Source organism: Oncorhynchus kisutch, linkage group LG24 (genome assembly GCF_002021735.2).
Source record: "Oncorhynchus kisutch isolate 150728-3 linkage group LG24, Okis_V2, whole genome shotgun sequence".
Lineage (NCBI taxonomy): Eukaryota > Metazoa > Chordata > Actinopteri > Salmoniformes > Salmonidae > Oncorhynchus > Oncorhynchus kisutch.
The window spans coordinates 27,233,720-27,251,794 of NC_034197.2; the positions used below are offsets into that span (position 1 = coordinate 27,233,720).

Sequence of the window (18,075 nt, forward strand, 5' to 3'; positions counted from 1 at the left end):
TCTGTCTGTCTGTCTGTCTGTCTGTCTGTCTGTCTGTCTGTCTGTCTGTCTGTCTGTCTGTCTGTCTGTCTGTCTGTCTGTCTGTCTGCGCTGCTTCCTGTGTCAGGAAAGGTTGTACTCTACAGATGTTGTAGAGCAGTGTTTCTCAAACTTGGTCCTCAAATAATTCAATCAGCTGTGTAGTGCTAGGGCAAAAAACTAAATGTGAACCCCTTGGGATCCAGAGGACCGAGTTTGAGAAACAGTTTTAGAGCGTGAACCTGCAGGAGCAAGTCACTGCCTTGGTGTTTACAGAGAACGACAGGGGTTGTCATTCAGGGCCATTTTGTTGTTGTATGTTTGTTTGTGATGGAATATGGAGGGGATAGCAGTGTGGGGTTAAACAGGAGTTTAAGGATCATCACAAGGTCAGAGATTGGAGAAGCTGATCCAAACCTGAATAGCATTTATCCGGATAGTGTGGGCTCCAACAGAGTTTGGCCCTGAGGCAATGTTTGTTAAAAAAAATGGAATCGATTAGTTCACGACAGGCCTTTCTCAGTGGACTACAGCATACACATGTAGATAGAGAACAGATAAGAGGCTTAACTTAGTCTTCTGCTAGTTTGATCTTCTGCTTCTGAAGGTCTTGCTGTATCTCTGGAGGATCTCTCCCTTCTTCCACCTGCAGTGTTGGCCCTGATCAACCCCCTCTAACAAGAAGCCTGCTTCTCTCCCATTGGAACATGAGGGAAAAATAGAATATCTCAGACAGCTGGAGTTTAGTTTGACACCACAGGCTCTGCTTCTTGATTTGTTTAAACCTGTTAGAGAGCATGAATAGCAACCCATTCCCCTTCTTCTGCTCTATAGTTACAGGTTTAGAGGAAGGTGGTGTGTTTGTGAGTGGGAGGGATGAGGGATGAGGGGATGATGGTTGTTGGAGTAGAAGAACAAGGTTGAACTCTTTGACCCTACCCTCCCTAGTACCCTGCTCTAACCTGCCCTCCCTAGTACCCTGCTCTAACCTGCCCTCCCTAGTACCCTGCTCTAACCTGCCCCCCCTAGTACCCTGCTCTAACCTGCCCTCCCTAGTACCCTGCTCTAACCTGCCCTCCCTAGTACCCTGCTCTAACCTGCCCTCCCTAGTACCCTGCTCTAACCTGCCCTCCCTAGTACCCTGCTCTAACCTGCCCTCCCTAGTACCCTGCTCTAACCTGCCCCCCCCCTAGTACCCTGCTCTAACCTGCCCCCCCCTAGTACCCTGCTCTAACCTGCCCTCCCTAGTACCCTGGTCTAACCTGCCCTCCCTAGTACCCTGCTCTAACCTGCCCTCCCCAGTACCCTGCTCTAACCTGCCCTCCCTAGTACCCTGGTCTAACCTGCCCTCCCTAGTACCCTGCTCTAACCTGCCCTCCCAGTACCCTGGTCTAACCTGCCCTCCCTAGTACCCTGCTCTAACCTGCCCTCCCTAGTACCCTGCTCTAACCTGCCCTCCCTAGTACCCTGCTCTAACCTGCCCTCCCTAGTACCCTGCTCTAACCTGCCCTCCCTAGTACCCTGCTCTAACCTGCCCTCCCTAGTACCCTGCTCTAACCTGCCCTCCCTAGTACCCTGCTCTAACCTGCCCCCCCCTAGTACCCTGCTCTAACCTGCCCCCCCCTAGTACCCTGCTCTAACCTGCCCTCCCTAGTACCCTGGTCTAACTTGCCCTCCCTAGTACCCTGCTCTAACCTGCCCTCCCTAGTACCCTGCTCTAACCTGCCCTCCCTAGTACCCTGCTCTAACCTGCCCCCCCTAGTACCCTGCTCTAACCTGCCCTCCCTAGTACCCTGCTCTAACCTGCCCTCCCTAGTACCCTGCTCTAACCTGCCCTCCCTAGTACCCTGCTCTAACCTGCCCTCCCTAGTACCCTGCTCTAACCTGCCCCCCCCTAGTACCCTGCTCTAACCTGCCCCCCCCCTAGTACCCTGCTCTAACCTGCCCTCCCTAGTACCCTGGTCTAACCTGCCCTCCCTAGTACCCTGCTCTAACCTGCCCTCCCCAGTACCCTGCTCTAACCTGCCCTCCCTAGTACCCTGGTCTAACCTGCCCTCCCTAGTACCCTGCTCTAACCTGCCCTCCCTAGTACCCTGCTCTAACCTGCCCTCCCTAGTACCCTGGTCTAACCTGCCCTCCCTAGTACCCTGCTCTAACCTGCCCTCCCCAGTACCCTGCTCTAACCTGCCCTCCCTAGTACCCTGGTCTAACCTGCCCTCCCTAGTACCCTGCTCTAACCTGCCCTCCCAGTACCCTGGTCTAACCTGCCCTCCCTAGTACCCTGCTCTAACCTGCCCTCCCTAGTACCCTGCTCTAACCTGCCCTCCCTAGTACCCTGGTCTAACCTGCCCTCCCTAGTACCCTGCTCTAACCTGCCCTCCCGAGTACCCTGCTCTAACCTGCCCTCCCTAGTACCCTGCTCTAACCTGCCCTCCCTAGTACCCTGGTCTAACCTGCCCTCCCTAGTACCCTGCTCTAACCTGCCCCCCCTAGTACCCTGCTCTAACCTGCCCTCCCTAGTACCCTGGTCTAACCTGCCCTCCCTAGTACCCTGCTCTAACCTGCCCCCCCTAGTACCCTGCTCTAACCTGCCCTCCCTAGTACCCTGCTCTAACCTGCCCTCCCAGTACCCTGCTCTAACCTGCCCTCCCAGTACCCTGCTCTAACCTGCCCTCCCTAGTACCCTGCTCTAACCTGCCCTCCCTAGTACCCTACTCTAACCTGCCCCCCCTAGTACCCTGCTCTAACCTGCCCTCCCTAGTACCCTGCTCTAACCTGCCCTCCCTAGTACCCTGCTCTAACCTGCCCTCCCCAGTACCCTGCTCTAACCTGCCCTCCCTAGTACCCTGCTCTAACCTGCCCTCCCTAGTACCCTGCTCTAACCTGCCCTCCCTAGTACCCTGCTCTAACCTGCCCTCCCTAGTACCCTGCTCTAACCTGCCCTCCCTAGTACCCTGCTCTAACCTGCCCTCCCTAGTACCCTGCTCTAACCTGCCCTCCCTAGTACCCTGCTCTAACCTTCTCTCTGAGCTGATGTATAGCTTTAAATCAGGTGGTCTTTGGGCTTAAATAGTTAGTCAGTCATCCTGACCAGGAACTGTGTCTAGGATCATAAATGATCTGACTAACAAAATAGTCTGTCTTAACTATTGAACAATGGAGGATTTGTTTGCTGATCTGTTGGCCAATCATATTCTCCAATTTCCTGGTTGTCATACTCAGTCCACATTTTTAGGAACCTGGTAGTTGATACCAAACACAGGCCTCTGCCCTCACCAGATCTTAGAGTAGAGTAGAGTTTCAAGTTTGTGTGATTAATTAATTAGAAATCTTACTCATGAGAGTCCAAACAGAAATCATTAGCCGTACGAATCTCCTACCCTTTGAAGATTAGTCACAAGTTTCTCTCTCATATGACTAGTAATCACATCCCCTGTGATTCTGTCTGTTATAGAAAGGGATGGAACGAAAGAGGGAACAGGAGATGGTGAGAAAGAGAAGCAGACAGATGGAGAGGAAGGTTAGAGATGACACCACATCATCTGCCTCCTCAGAACATCACATGATGATGAAGCTAACTGTGATGATGTGCCTTGCGGACTGGACTGCCTGGGTTCCTATAGGGATCAGAACCCAGCAAGAAGTCTGGTTAGATCCATAAGTGTCAGTTGTCACCTACCATACAGATCTTTGTGTGGTATCATGTATGCCCATTTTATTGGCCATATCACAATGTGCTAATGCCCACTCACATCCTCTCACAGTTAACTAAAACATATGGTGCTGTATTGATGCATTTTTAGGCTGGGTGTCTGGGATTCCGCATTAAGATTGCCTGCCTGCCTGCCTGCCTGCCTGGATCCCCCCCCAAAAGTAACCAAACACGTAGGGGTTGAGATTAAGGGGCTTGGGTCAGCAGAATTTGGCTGGGTGCCCCCTGTTTGAAGCCTGCCTGCCTGCCCCCCAGTCAGTGTCCCCCCCAATCCCCACCACAAACACCCAGATTATAGTGATAGGATTCCCCTACTTTCTGATTTGGTTAATCCCTACTTTTAATGACAATCTAATCAAAGAGGGTTGATGAGGTTTGGGTGGAGAGGGGGACTAGATTTGGGGCACACTGGATGGTGTGTGTGGTAGAACTCATAACGTGTGGATACGGTATGTAGACGGACTAGAAGTGTGGTCATTTATCATCTATTAAGGTATCCCAAGGTCTATGAGCTCAGTGTTGACTCTGTGTGGACACCTAACGCAGTGCTGGCCTTCAGAGGGGCATTTAGGGACATGTTCATAAGAGACCTCCAGTTCCATGAGTCCTGTGTTTACATTCTCCTAAACCATAAGCCTCTCCAGGCCTGTGGGTATGTGTGCTAGCTAAGGTGTAGGTGGCCTGAGGTCCTTGACTTCTTGTTCCATGCTACAGCCAGAACCATTCCACCATTCTAGAGCCATTCCTGGATTCCACTGAAAGCATACCGTTGATCTCAACCAAAATGTTTATCTGATCAACGATGCCATCTACTTTCCTGCACCCTCTAACTCTCCCCAACACAGAAATGTCAACACGTGAGATGTCTATCATGCACTAGACATGATGTCATTGTCATGTCTGGCTGTAACCGATGAACTAGTTCTACACAGGGGTTCTTCAGCTGTAACTGGGTCAATTTCATAATTGTAATTTTAAAGTGCAGATTTCCTTTTTTCTCTATAGGAAGGAATTACTGGGATTATTATAGAACGCAGTAAAACTAGGAAATCCATCCACAGTCACGTGCCCGTGTGTACTGTGGAGTGAATGTGTACTGTAGAGTGAATGTGTACTGTAGAGTGAATGTGTACTGTAGAGTGAATGTGTACTGTGGAGTGAATGTGTACTGTGGAGTGAATGTGTACTGTGGAGTGAATGTGTACTGTGACGTGAATGTGAATGTGTACTGTGGAGTGAATGTGTACTGTGGAGTAAATGTGTACTGTAGAGTGAATGTGTACTGTAGAGTGAATGTGTACTGTGTAGTGAATGTGTACTGTGGAGTGAATGTGTACTGTGGAGTGAATGTGTACTGTGGAATGAATATGTACTGTAAAGTGAATGTGTACTTGTGGAGTGAATGTGTAGTGTAGAGTGAATGTGTAGTGTAGAGTGAATGTGTAGTGTAGAGTGAATGTGTACTGTAGAGTGAATGTGTGCTGTAGAGTGAATGTGTACTGTAGAGTGAATGTGTACTGTAGAGTGAATGTGTAGTGTAGAGTGAATGTGTAGAGTGTGTGTACCGTAGAGTGTGTGTACTGTAGAGTGAATGTGTAGAGTGTGTGTACTGTAGAGTGAATGTGTAGAGTGTGTGTACTGTAGAGTGAATGTGTAGAGTGTGTGTACTGTAGAGTGAATGTGTAGAGTGTGTGTACTGTAGAGTGAATGTGTAGAGTGTGTGTACTGTAGAGTGGATGTGTAGAGTGTGTGTACTGTAGAGTGAATGTGTAGAGTGTGTACTGTAGAGTGAATGTGTAGAGTGGATGTGTAGAGTGTGTGTACCGTAGAGTGAATGTGTAGAGTGTGTGTACTGTAGAGTGTATGTGTAGAGTGTGTGTACTGTAGAGTGAATGTGTAGAGTGTGTGTACTGTAGAGTGAATGTGTAGAGTGTGTGTACTGTAGAGTGAATGTGTAGAGTGTGTGTACTGTAGAGTGGATGTGTAGAGTGTGTGTACTGTAGAGTGAATGTGTAGAGTGTGTGTACTGTAGAGTGTGTGTACTGTAGAGTGAATGTGTAGAGTGTGTGTACTGTAGAGTGAATGTGTAGAGTGTGTGTACTGTAGAGTGGATGTGTAGAGTGTGTGTACTGTAGAGTGGATGTGTAGAGTGTGTGTACTGTAGAGTGAATGTGTACTGTGGAGTGGATGTGTAGAGTGTGGGTCGGGGGCAGAGAGAAAGTAAAGGGAAAGGGGGATACTTAGTCAGTTGTACAACTGAATGCCTTCACCTGAAATGTGGGGTGCTGCCATAATCGACATCCACATCTTCGGCGCCCGGGGAACAGCTTAAAGTAATGTCAAATGTCTGATTGACTCCGGTGAATCCAGACATGGGGATTGTAGTCCAGCTGAGAAATTTTCATCTCTGTCGGATAAATCACTGCAGTTGGGCATTGGAAATTAAATATGTAATGGAAGGATGAGTATTATTTTTAGAGCGAGAGACACAGGGAGAGAGAGAGAGAGAGAGAGAGACACAGGGAGCGAGAGAGAGAGAGAGAGAGAGACACAGGGAGCAAGAGAGAGAGAGACACAGGGAGCAAGAGAGAGAGAGACACAGGGAGCGAGAGAGACACAGGGAGAGGGAGAGAGAGAGACAGGGAGAGGGAGAGAGAGAGACACAGGGAGCTAGAGAGAGAGAGACACAGGGAGCTAGAGAGAGAGACACAGGGAGCTAGAGAGAGAGAGACACACAGGGAGCTAGAGAGAGAGAGACACAGGGAGCTAGAGAGAGAGAGACACACAGGGAGCTAGAGAGAGAGAGAGACACAGGGAACGAGAGAGAGAGAGACACAGGGAGCGAGAGAGAGACACAGGGAGGGAGAGAGAGAGAGACACAGGGAGCGAGAGAGAGAGAGACACAGGGAGCGAGAGAGAGAGACACAGGGAGCGAGAGAGAGAGAGACACAGGGAACGAGAGAGAGAGAGACACACAGGGAGCGAGAGAGAGAGAGACACACAGGGAGCGAGAGAGAGAGAGAGAGAGAGACACAGGGAGCGAGAGAGAGAGACACAGGGAGCGAGAGAGAGAGAGAGACAGGGAACGAGAGAGAGAGAGACACACAGGGAGCGAGAGAGAGAGAGACACACAGGGAGCGAGAGAGAGAGAGAGAGAGACACACAGGGAGCAAGAGAGAGCGAGACACAGGGAGCAAGAGAGAGAGAGACACAGGGAGCAAGAGAGAGAGAGACACAGGGAGCAAGAGAGAGAGAGACACAGGGAGCAAGAGAGAGCGAGACACAGGGAGCGAGAGACACAGGGAGCGAGAGAGACACAGGGAGAGGGAGAGAGAGAGACACAGGGAGAGGGAGAGAGAGACACAGGGAGCGAGAGAGACACAGGGAGCGAGAGAGACACAGGGAGCTAGAGAGAGAGAGACACAGGGAGCTAGAGAGAGAGAGACACGGGGAGCTAGAGAGAGAGAGACACAGGGAGCTAGAGAGAGAGAGACATAGGGAGCTAGAGAGAGAGAGACACGGAGCTAGAGAGAGAGAGAGAGAGACACACGGAGCTAGAGAGAGAGAGAGACAGGGAACGAGAGAGAGAGAGAGAGACACAGGGAACGAGAGAGAGAGAGAGACACAGGGAACGAGAGAGAGAGACACAGGGAACGAGAGAGAGAGACACAGGGAACGAGAGAGAGAGAGACACAGGGAGAGAGAGAGAGACACAGGGAGCGAGAGAGAGACACAGGGAGCTAGAGAGAGAGAGAGACACAGGGAGCTAGAGAGAGAGAGAGACACAGGGAGAGAGAGAGAGACACAGGGAGCGAGAGAGAGACACAGGGAGCGAGAGAGAGACACAGGGAGCGAGAGAGAGAGAGACACAGGGAGCGAGAGAGAGAGAGAGACACAGGGAGCGAGAGAGAGAGAGAGACACACAGGGAACGAGAGAGAGACACAGGGAGCAAGAGAAAGAGAGACACAGGGAGCGAGAGAGAGAGACACAGGGAGAGAGAGAGAGAGACACAGGGAGAGAGAGAGAGACACAGGGAGAGAGAGAGAGACACAGGGAGCGAGAGAGAGATACACAGGGAGCGAGAGAGAGAGACACAGGGAGCGAGAGAGAGAGACACAGGGAGCGAGAGAGAGAGACACAGGGAGCGAGAGAGAGAGAGACACAGGGAGCGAGAGAGAGAGACACAGGGAGCGAGGGAGAGAAACACAGGGAGCGAGAGACACAGACACAGGGAGCGAGAGAGAGAGACAGACACAGGGAGCGAGAGAGAGAGAGAGACGCAGGGAGCGATAGAGAGAGAGAGAGACGCAGGGAGCGAGAGAGAGAGAGAGACGCAGGGAGCGAGAGAGACTCAGGGAGCGAGAGAGAGAGACGCAGGGAGCGAGAGAGAGAGACGCAGGGAGCGAGAGAGAGAGACGCAGGGAGCGAGAGAGAGAGACGCAGGGAGCGAGAGAGAGAGACGCAGGGAGCGAGAGAGAGAGACGCAGGGAGCGAGAGAGAGAGACGCAGGGAGCGAGAGAGAGAGACGCAGGGAGCGAGAGAGAGAGAGAGACGCAGGGAGCGAGAGAGAGAGAGAGACGCAGGGAGCGGGAGGGAGAGACTCCTAACCTAGAGTCTCTCTGTGTGGCTGGACATTTCTGAACAGGCATTGTAAAAGGGCTGCCTCGTGGTCCATTAAGAAATTAAGGCCAAAGTCCAGAGAGCGGCAACCATTAATAGTGAATAAACACTCCGTCACCCACCCCAAGCCACTAAAGACCAATAGAATCAGTGAAACAAAACAGACTAGTGAATACAAGCCGTCTCACACTGTCACACTCTACAGGTTGACGTTTATTGAGATTAATCTTGTCCTGGAGGCAGAGCTGAAGGAGTTCCACTAGATGTACAAAGTCAAAATTATATATCGTAAAAAATCATGAAAACAAAAATGTAAGGTTAGCAGTGTGGTTAGAGTTAAGGTTAGTTTTAGGTTTAAAATCAGATTTTTTGACTTTGTGGCTATGCCAGCTAGTGACTAACCTGAAGAGCTACCTCCAGTACATGAGTCATCCCAATAATGGCCAACCTGCTAACACTCCCGCCTTGTGTCCCTGAGGTAGTAGTCATCTTCCCTTTCTAAACTCCATCTGCTACTTTCAATCTGGGGGATTTGGATGATTTCCTCATTTGATCTGCCTGTACTCCTAAATGACCTTAAGAGCATTAGACTAAATTCTATAATCAGAGAGGGATGGTGATATTTGTCCAGGAGGTTTCCTACAGCCTAAATCTTCTGTTTTTATTAGAACTGCCTTCTTCTAAGTGGTTCTCTCTCCAGGGTAGACTATTTTAGGAGGCAGGGTTATTGGTGCAACACTTCTCTGTTCTGTCCCCAGCTGAACCTCAGCTGTAAAAGTAGGCTCATTTCAAAATGACAGAATTTCAAATGGGAAAAATAGCTCATTCACCAAACCCTCTCTCTCTCTCTCTCTCTCCAGGCGTTTGGACAAGTCTACTCCAACCATAAGAAGGTGGCTGCCGACGGGGAGAGCAGGGAGGAGTCTCTGATCCAGGAGGCGGTGTGTAAGGAGGCCTATTACGAGCAGCGGGTCCTGGAGCTGCAGACGGAGCTCCGCCAGGCCCGTAATGTCCTCACCAACACCCAGTCAGAGAACGAACGCCTGGCCTCCATCACCCAGGAGATGAGAGAGGTGAGACGAGAAGAAGAGGGAGAAAAAATAGATTCAGTTGCCACATTCTACTGTAGATACAAGTTTGCATACGGACTAATATACCCCATCTGCACCTGGTATTAAAATGCGTCCTGATATCTGGACGGGTGTAGCCTAGATGCACAAAAGACACATTGGCTGCGTTCACACTGGCAGCCCAATTCTTATCTTTTTCCACTTATTGGTCTTTTGACCAATCACATCTGATCTGATTGGTCAAAAGACCAATTAGTGAAAAAAAGATCAGAATTGCACTGCCTGTCTAAACGCAGTATATGTAATCATAACTTGATTGGATCTAGATTTTAGTTAACCATCACTGACCATGACTGGATTAGTTTGTTGGACCATTCGTGATTGGATTTGATAATAGGTATAGACTGGTTATATGAGATCAGATCCTGACAACCTGTGCATGAATGCAATCAAAATTACACTTGCACATGCTCAACTACACAATCACTGGCACACACACACTCTTTCACATTCACAAATAAAATCAGAGTTGATTTGTCATGTGCACAGGATACAGCAAGTGTAAACAGTACAGTTAAATGCTTGCTTGCAAGCTCGTCAACCTCAATTACTTCCTCAACAATGCAGTTCTATTGTCATATAAAACAAATGCACATCGGAAAAAAATAAATACACAAGAATATACACTCAGTGTACAAAACATTATGAACACTTGCTCTTTACATGACAGACTGATCAGGTGAATCCAGGAGAAAGCTAGCTAGCTAAACAATGAACCAGTCCCAGATAGCAATGAGGAATGAGCCCAGAAGCGGCCCTCTTCCAGGGGGCCAGAACCGATTGAATCGGCCTGGAATCGGGTGTCGGACTAAGCCTAAGTACTGAATGACGGCCCAGAATCGGCCCACGTACATCGGACCGGTTCCGTCTACCGGAATTCAGCCGACTTTGACCGGCATCTTACCAGAATCCCCCCAGAAGCAGCCCGATGCAAATGTAAATAAATGTATACAAAATTATCAGATTTAGTCATTTTAAATATGACTATTATACATTTTATACATACAAATTATACCCATCAGGAAAAAAACATCATACACCTGGTGACCGTGTCAGCGTGCATGCGCCTGGCCCGCCACAGGAGTCGCTACAGCATGATGGGACAAGGACGTCCTGGCCGGCCAAACCCTCCGCTAACTCATGTGCGTCGCCTCATGGGTCTACCGGGCGCGGCTGGCACGGGTCTCGAACCAGCATCTGTAGCAAAAATGCAGTGTCTTAGACCGCTGCGCCACTCGGGAGGCTCCATCCACAAAGTTTTTAATGCTTATCAATTGCCTTGCACAAAGTATCAAAATACTACACAGGACTCTTAAATAATTTAATTTAAATGTTGATTGTATTTTTGTTCACAGAAACAATGAGAAAATATAGAAAAATAAATATTGAAATGCTAATTATAAAAAGCAGCCCATGTAATCAGAGAGTAGCCCCAATCGGCTCGAGACCCGAGTAATATATTTGAGCCAGATAACTCTCCCCGGAATCTTCCCGAGACCCAAGTAATACATTTGGGCCAGATGACTCGCACCGGAATCAGCCCGAGCTCAATCCCCACATCCTAGCCATAAGTAATACTGCCGAAGACACATGACGTCGGCCGAGTCTGACTCTCAGCCGGAATCGGCCCAGATCCACTGTGCTACCTGGGGCATAATCCCAAGTCATACTACTACCAATACAAACATTCTCATAGCTGTAGTATGAGGACTGTCAACACATACTGAACCGCTCATGTTATAGACAGAAGCGTGCTACATGGCAGACCAATCCAAACTCATCTCCCGGCATTTCTGCCCATCTATCTCAGCCAATCATGGCTAGTGGGAAGGTTCCTGTCTTTTTACATGGATAAACCAACAAGGCTTGTAATTTAACAATGGTATACAAGTTCGTTATTAGGGCACATGAAATTTCACATGTTCCAGAAGGTATTTCTGCCAAAAAATAAATGTTGAAATGCCTGTCCTGTGAAGTAGCGACGTATGACATACGCCTAGTTTCCTGAAACGAGTCACATGTATAGTCAATTAAATACTGCAGTAGCTGTTTTCAAAGTATTTCTGTAATTTTCTTTTCATAGCTGGTGAAATAATCGCACAAAGTCAAAGGGAATCCTATATAGCCTATCCCACCTTGCGCTGCAACACTGCCTGGTTGGGGGCTGTACGCAACTGAGGAGCTGAGTGAAAGATTTATTTTTAGAAACGCTGTGCACAAGCATAAAAGTTGGTTTAATTTACTTACATTGTTAGTAGGTTCCATTGTTATTAGGTTCATTTTAGAAAACACTGTGCACAGGCATAAAAGTTGGTCTAATTTACTTATTGTTAGTAGGTTACATTGTTTTGTTCACAAGCTAGGTTGTTTGTCAATGTTTGAGATTCAACTGCTAGGGAAGAGAAGACAACGCTTCTACTAGTCAGACTCAATCTCACAGGCACAAACATGAGTGGAGCCGCATTACCACGGGAACATATATTTTGGCTGGTAAAAATTCTGAGTGGCTGGTACATTTTTAAATCTACCTGCCACAGTGGCTGGAGTACCAAAAATGTAATTTGAGGCCCTGATCATTATCAGTAGTGATACATTAGAGGGATACTGGTAGCAGTTGTGTAATCAGGGTTAGTGAGTGAGCAGCAGGATTAGTATAATACATTGTAGCAGCAGATACACATACCCATACTAGCATTGAAGTGTTCCCAATTAACCAAACCTGCCCTCACTTGCACAATGTACACACCCATATATATTTGCTATACATCCAGATACTGTTTACTGTGGCTACTACACCACAGTTTCAGACTTGCGTGACTGCATTGCTACCGATAGAACTCCGCTTGGCGTGTCCAGGCAGGACTAATCACACCCTGATGGTTTCAGCTGATTTAACTAGCGCCATCATGGCGCCATCATGGCTGTCGTATTGATGTGGTCCTGAGACTGCAACCCTGGGGATCTGGGCAGGCCTGAAATGACACAGGGAGAGAGCAGGGAGTGCTCTGCTGGCGTGTGCTCTGCTGGCGTGTGCTCTGCTGGCGTGTGCTCTGCTGGCGAGTCCTCTGCTGGCGAGTCCTCTGCTGGCGTGTGCTCTGCTGGCGTGTGCTCTGCTGGCGTGTGCTCTGCTGGCGTGTGCTCTGCTGGCGTGTGCTCTGCTGGCGTGTGCTCTGCTGGCGAGTGCTCTGCTGGCGAGTGCTCTGCTGTGGTGTGATGGAGGGAAAGGTTAACAACCGCTGCTGGTGAAAGGAGATCATACTTGAGTATAACTTTATATATCAGACATTGGCTATAGTACATCTACTGTGGTTACAGGTTACTTGTTGCTTTAGTAATGGGTGAAACTTGAGTCCCAGTGCAGCAGCATAAATGCCTTATTACGCAGGGTACAGGCACTAGGTCCTGAGACTGGCATCACGTGCCCATCATCCAGCCCTGGCGTCAGTGACGTCACTCTCCTCTCACATCAGATCTGGCATTCCTCCCTTGCTTGAGAGCGCCAGCCGTGCCATCCGCCTGCCCTCTTGTCTGCGGAGGGACAGATAAGAGCCAATTATCGAGGAATGTGTATACAGTGAGTGTGTGTGCGTGGATATGCCTGCGTGTCATGTGGGTGTGTCAAGGTTGAGCCAGTGGCGAAGAGATTGATGTCAACTGTGTATAGGAGTTTTTCAACGTTTGATTTGTTTTCGAATTCTGTGTGGGTCTGTGTAATCTGAGGAAAATATGTTTCACTATTATGGTCATACATTTGGCAGAGGTTCAGGAAGTGCAGCTCAGTTTTCACCTAATTTTGTGGGCAGTGTGCACATAGGCAGACCTAGCTCTCAAGAGTCGACAGGCTTTCTCAATAGCAAGGCTAACCTCACGGAGTCTGTACACAGTCAAAGCTTTTCTTCATTTTGGGTCAGTCACAGTGGTCAGGTATTCTGCCACTGTTTACTCTCTGTTTAGGGCCAAAAAGCATTCTAGTTTGCTCCGTTTTTTGGTTAATTCTTTCCATGTTTTCTCCTGATTTGGTTGGGTCTAATTGTGTTGCTGTCCTGGGGCTATATGGGGTCTGTTTGTGTTTGTGAACAGAGTCCCAGGGCCACTTGCTTAGGGGAGTCTTCTCCAGGTTCATCTCTCTATAGTTGATGGCTTTGTTATGGAAGGTTTGGGAGTCGCTTTCTTTTAGGTGGTTGTAGAATTTAATGTCTTTCTGGGTTTTGATAATTAGCGGGTATTGTCCTAATTCTGCTCTGCATGAATTACTTGTTTTACGTTGTACATGGAGGATGTTTTTGCAGAATTCTGCATGCAGTCTCTCAATTTGGTGTCCCATTTTGTCGCTCTCTTTCATTCTTTCTCTCTCCCTTTGTCTCCTCCTCTCTCTCTCACCCTTCCTTGTTTAACCCCTTTCCTCAAATCCGTCCATGTTGGGATTCAGCAGGTTTGGTTAAACTCTGCGATAGCGTTTTGCTGCTTAGCGATTTCTCCAGTTCTCGGAGGGGAGGGGTCTGAAGACCTCCGTCTCTGAGTGAGTTTGACACCCCGTCTGTTTGACCCCCCCGTCTGTTTGGAAAAACGTCTGTTGAGAGCTTAATGAATCCCCACACTTTGCTTTGAGCCAGCTAAAGACTAGTGTTTATTACGGAGATTTGGGCAAAGAAGTTCTTAAGACGACATTTACTTCACATGGACTTACGATTTTCGACAGATCCCGGATTCCTCCGTTATTTTGGCTCTGGGACTGAAATTAGTCTTAAGATTGGCTTTCTGGAAACCAGATGTCCTTCTCCAAAATGTAGCTCACATGTTTTTATACTTAGGCTGTGTGATTGAGGTCTAAAATAGGAGGCCCTTCTGAGTAAACACATGAAAACCTGAACACAAGAATCAGCCCCCACTTAATGAACACATGAATCCACGTATTCCTATGTACTTACCCCACTTAATGAACACATGAATCCACGTATTCCTATGTACTTACCCCACTTAATGAACACATGAATCCACGTATTCCTATGTACTTACCCCACTTACATCGCTCTTTCTCTGTGAAAACAGAGAAGCTGATTTTAGAGCCATATTAATGCTGGGAGCAAGTCTTCAGTAACAGTGCTGGTACTGGTGCTCGACTGGTGTCCTTGTGTGTGGCTCTGTCTGCCTGAAGGAGCCAACTCCATTGTGAACACACGCACACACAGGGACTGGTGCAGTGGCATGGTGGGTGGCCAGGGCTAATTGGCTAGATGGAGGGGGTTGGAGTGTAAATCTCACTATTTGCAGGAGATAGTGACACCCCTCCACTGGCACTTTATGGGCACCGGGAGGTGAGGTAGCGGGCAGAAGGCGGACAGCGGGTGGATCCAGGGCACTGAGGCTGGCATTGTGATGGGGACTGAGGACACTGAAAGGACCCTTTGTCAGCTAGCTTTAAAATTAGGCAACTAGGGAAGGAGGGAGAAAGGGAGAGGGTGGCAAGAGGACCTGGAGAGTGTGAAAGAGAGGAGAATAGGAGAGAAACATCTGAGAGAGGTTTAAGGAGAATTAACAGAGCCCCTAATCGTCATGCGTTTCTTTCTTTTTCTGGGCAAACCTGCTTTAGTCAGGGGGATGATTTTATCCAAACCTCTGTCAGTTGATCTGTCATGAGACTAGTCACTGTTTGCTTTGCCCCGTGACTGTTGACCTTCTTTATCTATGAGAGATTTAAAATAGAAAAATAGGCAGTCTCTAGACAGCCTAAACAACGCTTGATACAGTACCTGTCTGCTATATCGGATGCAGACATTTTTATGATACATAATTGTGTCAGAAAGGTTCAGGCACCATGTGAGAGGTCATTTTCATGATGTCCCATAGACATTAATGACCAGTGCTGTCAAAATTCTGTTTTTCCTGTGTTTTATATATTGTCACAGATGATGAAACTAACATTGTAAAAGTGTGACAAAATGTTATCCATGTTATTTCCTGATAGTTTCTGGTTGAAAATACAATCTAAACAGGCCCTTCTAATCAACAGGTTTGCATGGGCAGGAGTTACTGCTTTCCATGGGGACGTCACCATGCAGTAAATTGGTTATTCTACAAAGGGTTGGTCAAAACAAACATTGGGATTGGTTGAGACGCATTCTAAGCCATACTAAAAAACCTGTTTAGCACAGGTCAGCCTATGACTTAAAATGTGAATCTTGTTTTCTGTTACATCTGAGAAATCCCTGCACATCCACTGTCCCATCAGCCCAGCCAGCCAATTCATTAACTTGATCTCAACTGTAAAAAGCATCTAGACGTTATTCCCCAAATGCTTCTAGCCTACATTTGCTATCTGTATCTGCACATTTGCAACATTGTTTCAATATTGATATAAACAAATAAATGAAATGCAGCTACTTTGCTGTTATTCTTGCTGCACAGTTTGACATGACTGTGTTAGCCGTAGTTGGCTAGCTAGCAAGCAAGGGAGGAGAGCGTTGCCAGCCAGCATGGCAACGGAACATTTAGAACAAACGACTGGGTAATGTTCATAGATACAGAACAAAAAGACTTAACATCCGGGTCGGGTCTCTGGCAACCTAACCAATAGAATGAACGGCCAGCTGGCTTGGCTAGCAACCGTAGATGTGTCGGGACTAGGCCTATATTTTTGTTGAGGGATGAAATAGTAGCCTATAAATACATTGATCAAAATAACGTTTTTTTTATTTAATTGGTAACCTGAAGGTTGCAACAAACCGCACAGCGGCACATAGTGGTTTGTACCATAATAGTTTACGTCACCACCCTGGGATCTAAAGGTCCTGAGTTCGCCTCTCGGAGGATACGTTTTGACCATTCTCTGTCGTGTATAGTTTGGACTCCCCCGCCCATACCAGTCACAACACACACATGCCCGGTGTGTGCTTATTTTCAATGATTAGATGGCTCTTAAAAGTGCATCGTTGAGTGGCAATGAACAGGGTGTGTGATGTGTGTACTACTTTGCACGTCTTGCTTCTACGGAGGAGAGAACGGTGGAGACTGGAGAGACCAACTCCCAACTCTCAAGGAATACATCATTGCCCTCATCCGTCAGATGCTCTCCACCCCGCTCCACTCCACTGCTTAATGGCAGGGTGACGGATTGTGTTCCCTGAAACGCGTACACCAGGAGATTGACAGAGCCCCGGGCCCTCTCTACGCGCTGGTCTCACTGGAATATCTAGCTCCTCTGCTGCGCGATATCAGAGAAGACCACCATTGTCCCAGGAAACATTCGGATGACCACCTCGAAATCAGCACGTCTGTGTCCCCTTGGTGTATCCTAGGTTGTTTCCACCAAGGTGGATGACAAGGATGTCAGGGGGAGAAGTATGTAGCACAGCCCTCTGTTGTTGCAGAATACAGAGCACCTAATATAACAGTCAGTAATGTATGTAAATGGTTCATGGATAGGCTGCATGTTGATTATTTGTGTATTTTCCAGGAACTTGCGTGATTGTCTTGTTAAAAGAGATCAGGGAAAGGTTTTGCAGCTTAAACGTATGGTTTTTCTCTTCCCTCTGGAAAATCAGCTGATAATATAAATGAAATACTAATAAGTACATTATTTCTGTTGACATTTGTCATTGTGTATTTTTACTTTACAGTATTGCTGTGTTATGCTGAATCATGTTGTATAATAATGTTACATAATCACCCTCCGGTGTAAAAAAGAAACATGTTTTAAGTGAGAAGTAGGCATTGGTCTGAATCCAAAAAAGAATTGAAATTCACATGAGCATTACAATGCATACTTCACCCATGCGCTACCAAGGTTTTACAGCATCACAATGCATACTTCACCCATGCGCTACCAAGGTTTTACAGCATCACAATGCATACTTCACCCATGCGCTACCAAGGTTTTACAGCATCACAATGCATACTTCACCCATGCGCTACCAAGGTTTTACAGCATCACAATGCATACTTCACCCATGCGCTACCAAGGTTTTCCAGCACACAGCTTTGACCTACTACAGTATCTATGTTGGTCTATTGTACTTCCAACAATAGATTGCTTAGGATTCAAACCTTCTCAAACAGTCAAATCCATACTCTTCAGCGGGATAATGGACTTTACATTGTCCTGCTATTTAAATCATGTGTATATCATCAGGCTATTGTGAGTTTGTATTATTGTAGCATCATGATCTTTATTGCAAAAATAAATATAAATACACACAAATTTAAGCTACATAGTAATTTGACTGAGGTAATGAACTGTCCATTGTTCAGCACAGCAATTGATAAAACAGGACCATGTTTGAAAAACAAGTGGTTCTGAGCTTATGTCAATATTACACAGCTTACAGGTACAGAAATCAGGAATGCAGACAGGCTCTATAGACCTCTATATGTAGATGAGTGACTGTGTCCAACACACCACCACTTGTTGTCATGTTGGGTACCTACTGACCTGATGGTGTTGTCAGTATAAAAGCAAAGGTTGCTTTCAGATAATAAAAAAAGCTTGAAAAGGTAGTGAAATGGAGTAATGTCTTAGTGTGGGGTGGGAAGAACACAATACATTACCTTGTATCCAGTACAAATCCCATTATTGTGAGCCAGACAGTGCTGTCATA

General features: G+C 47.4%; 1 protein-coding gene across 1 annotated transcript in view; it reads left to right on the plus strand.

Annotated features, from left to right (window-relative positions):
* LOC109868995 (protein bicaudal D homolog 2-like) overlaps positions 1-18,075 on the plus strand; it is a 78,787-nt gene that overhangs the window by 25,222 nt on the left and 35,490 nt on the right. Inside the window, exon 2 of the mRNA XM_020458798.2 lies at positions 9,212-9,424. Coding sequence (XP_020314387.1) covers positions 9,212-9,424 — 213 coding nt within the window. The remainder of the gene's footprint in view (positions 1-9,211; positions 9,425-18,075) is intronic.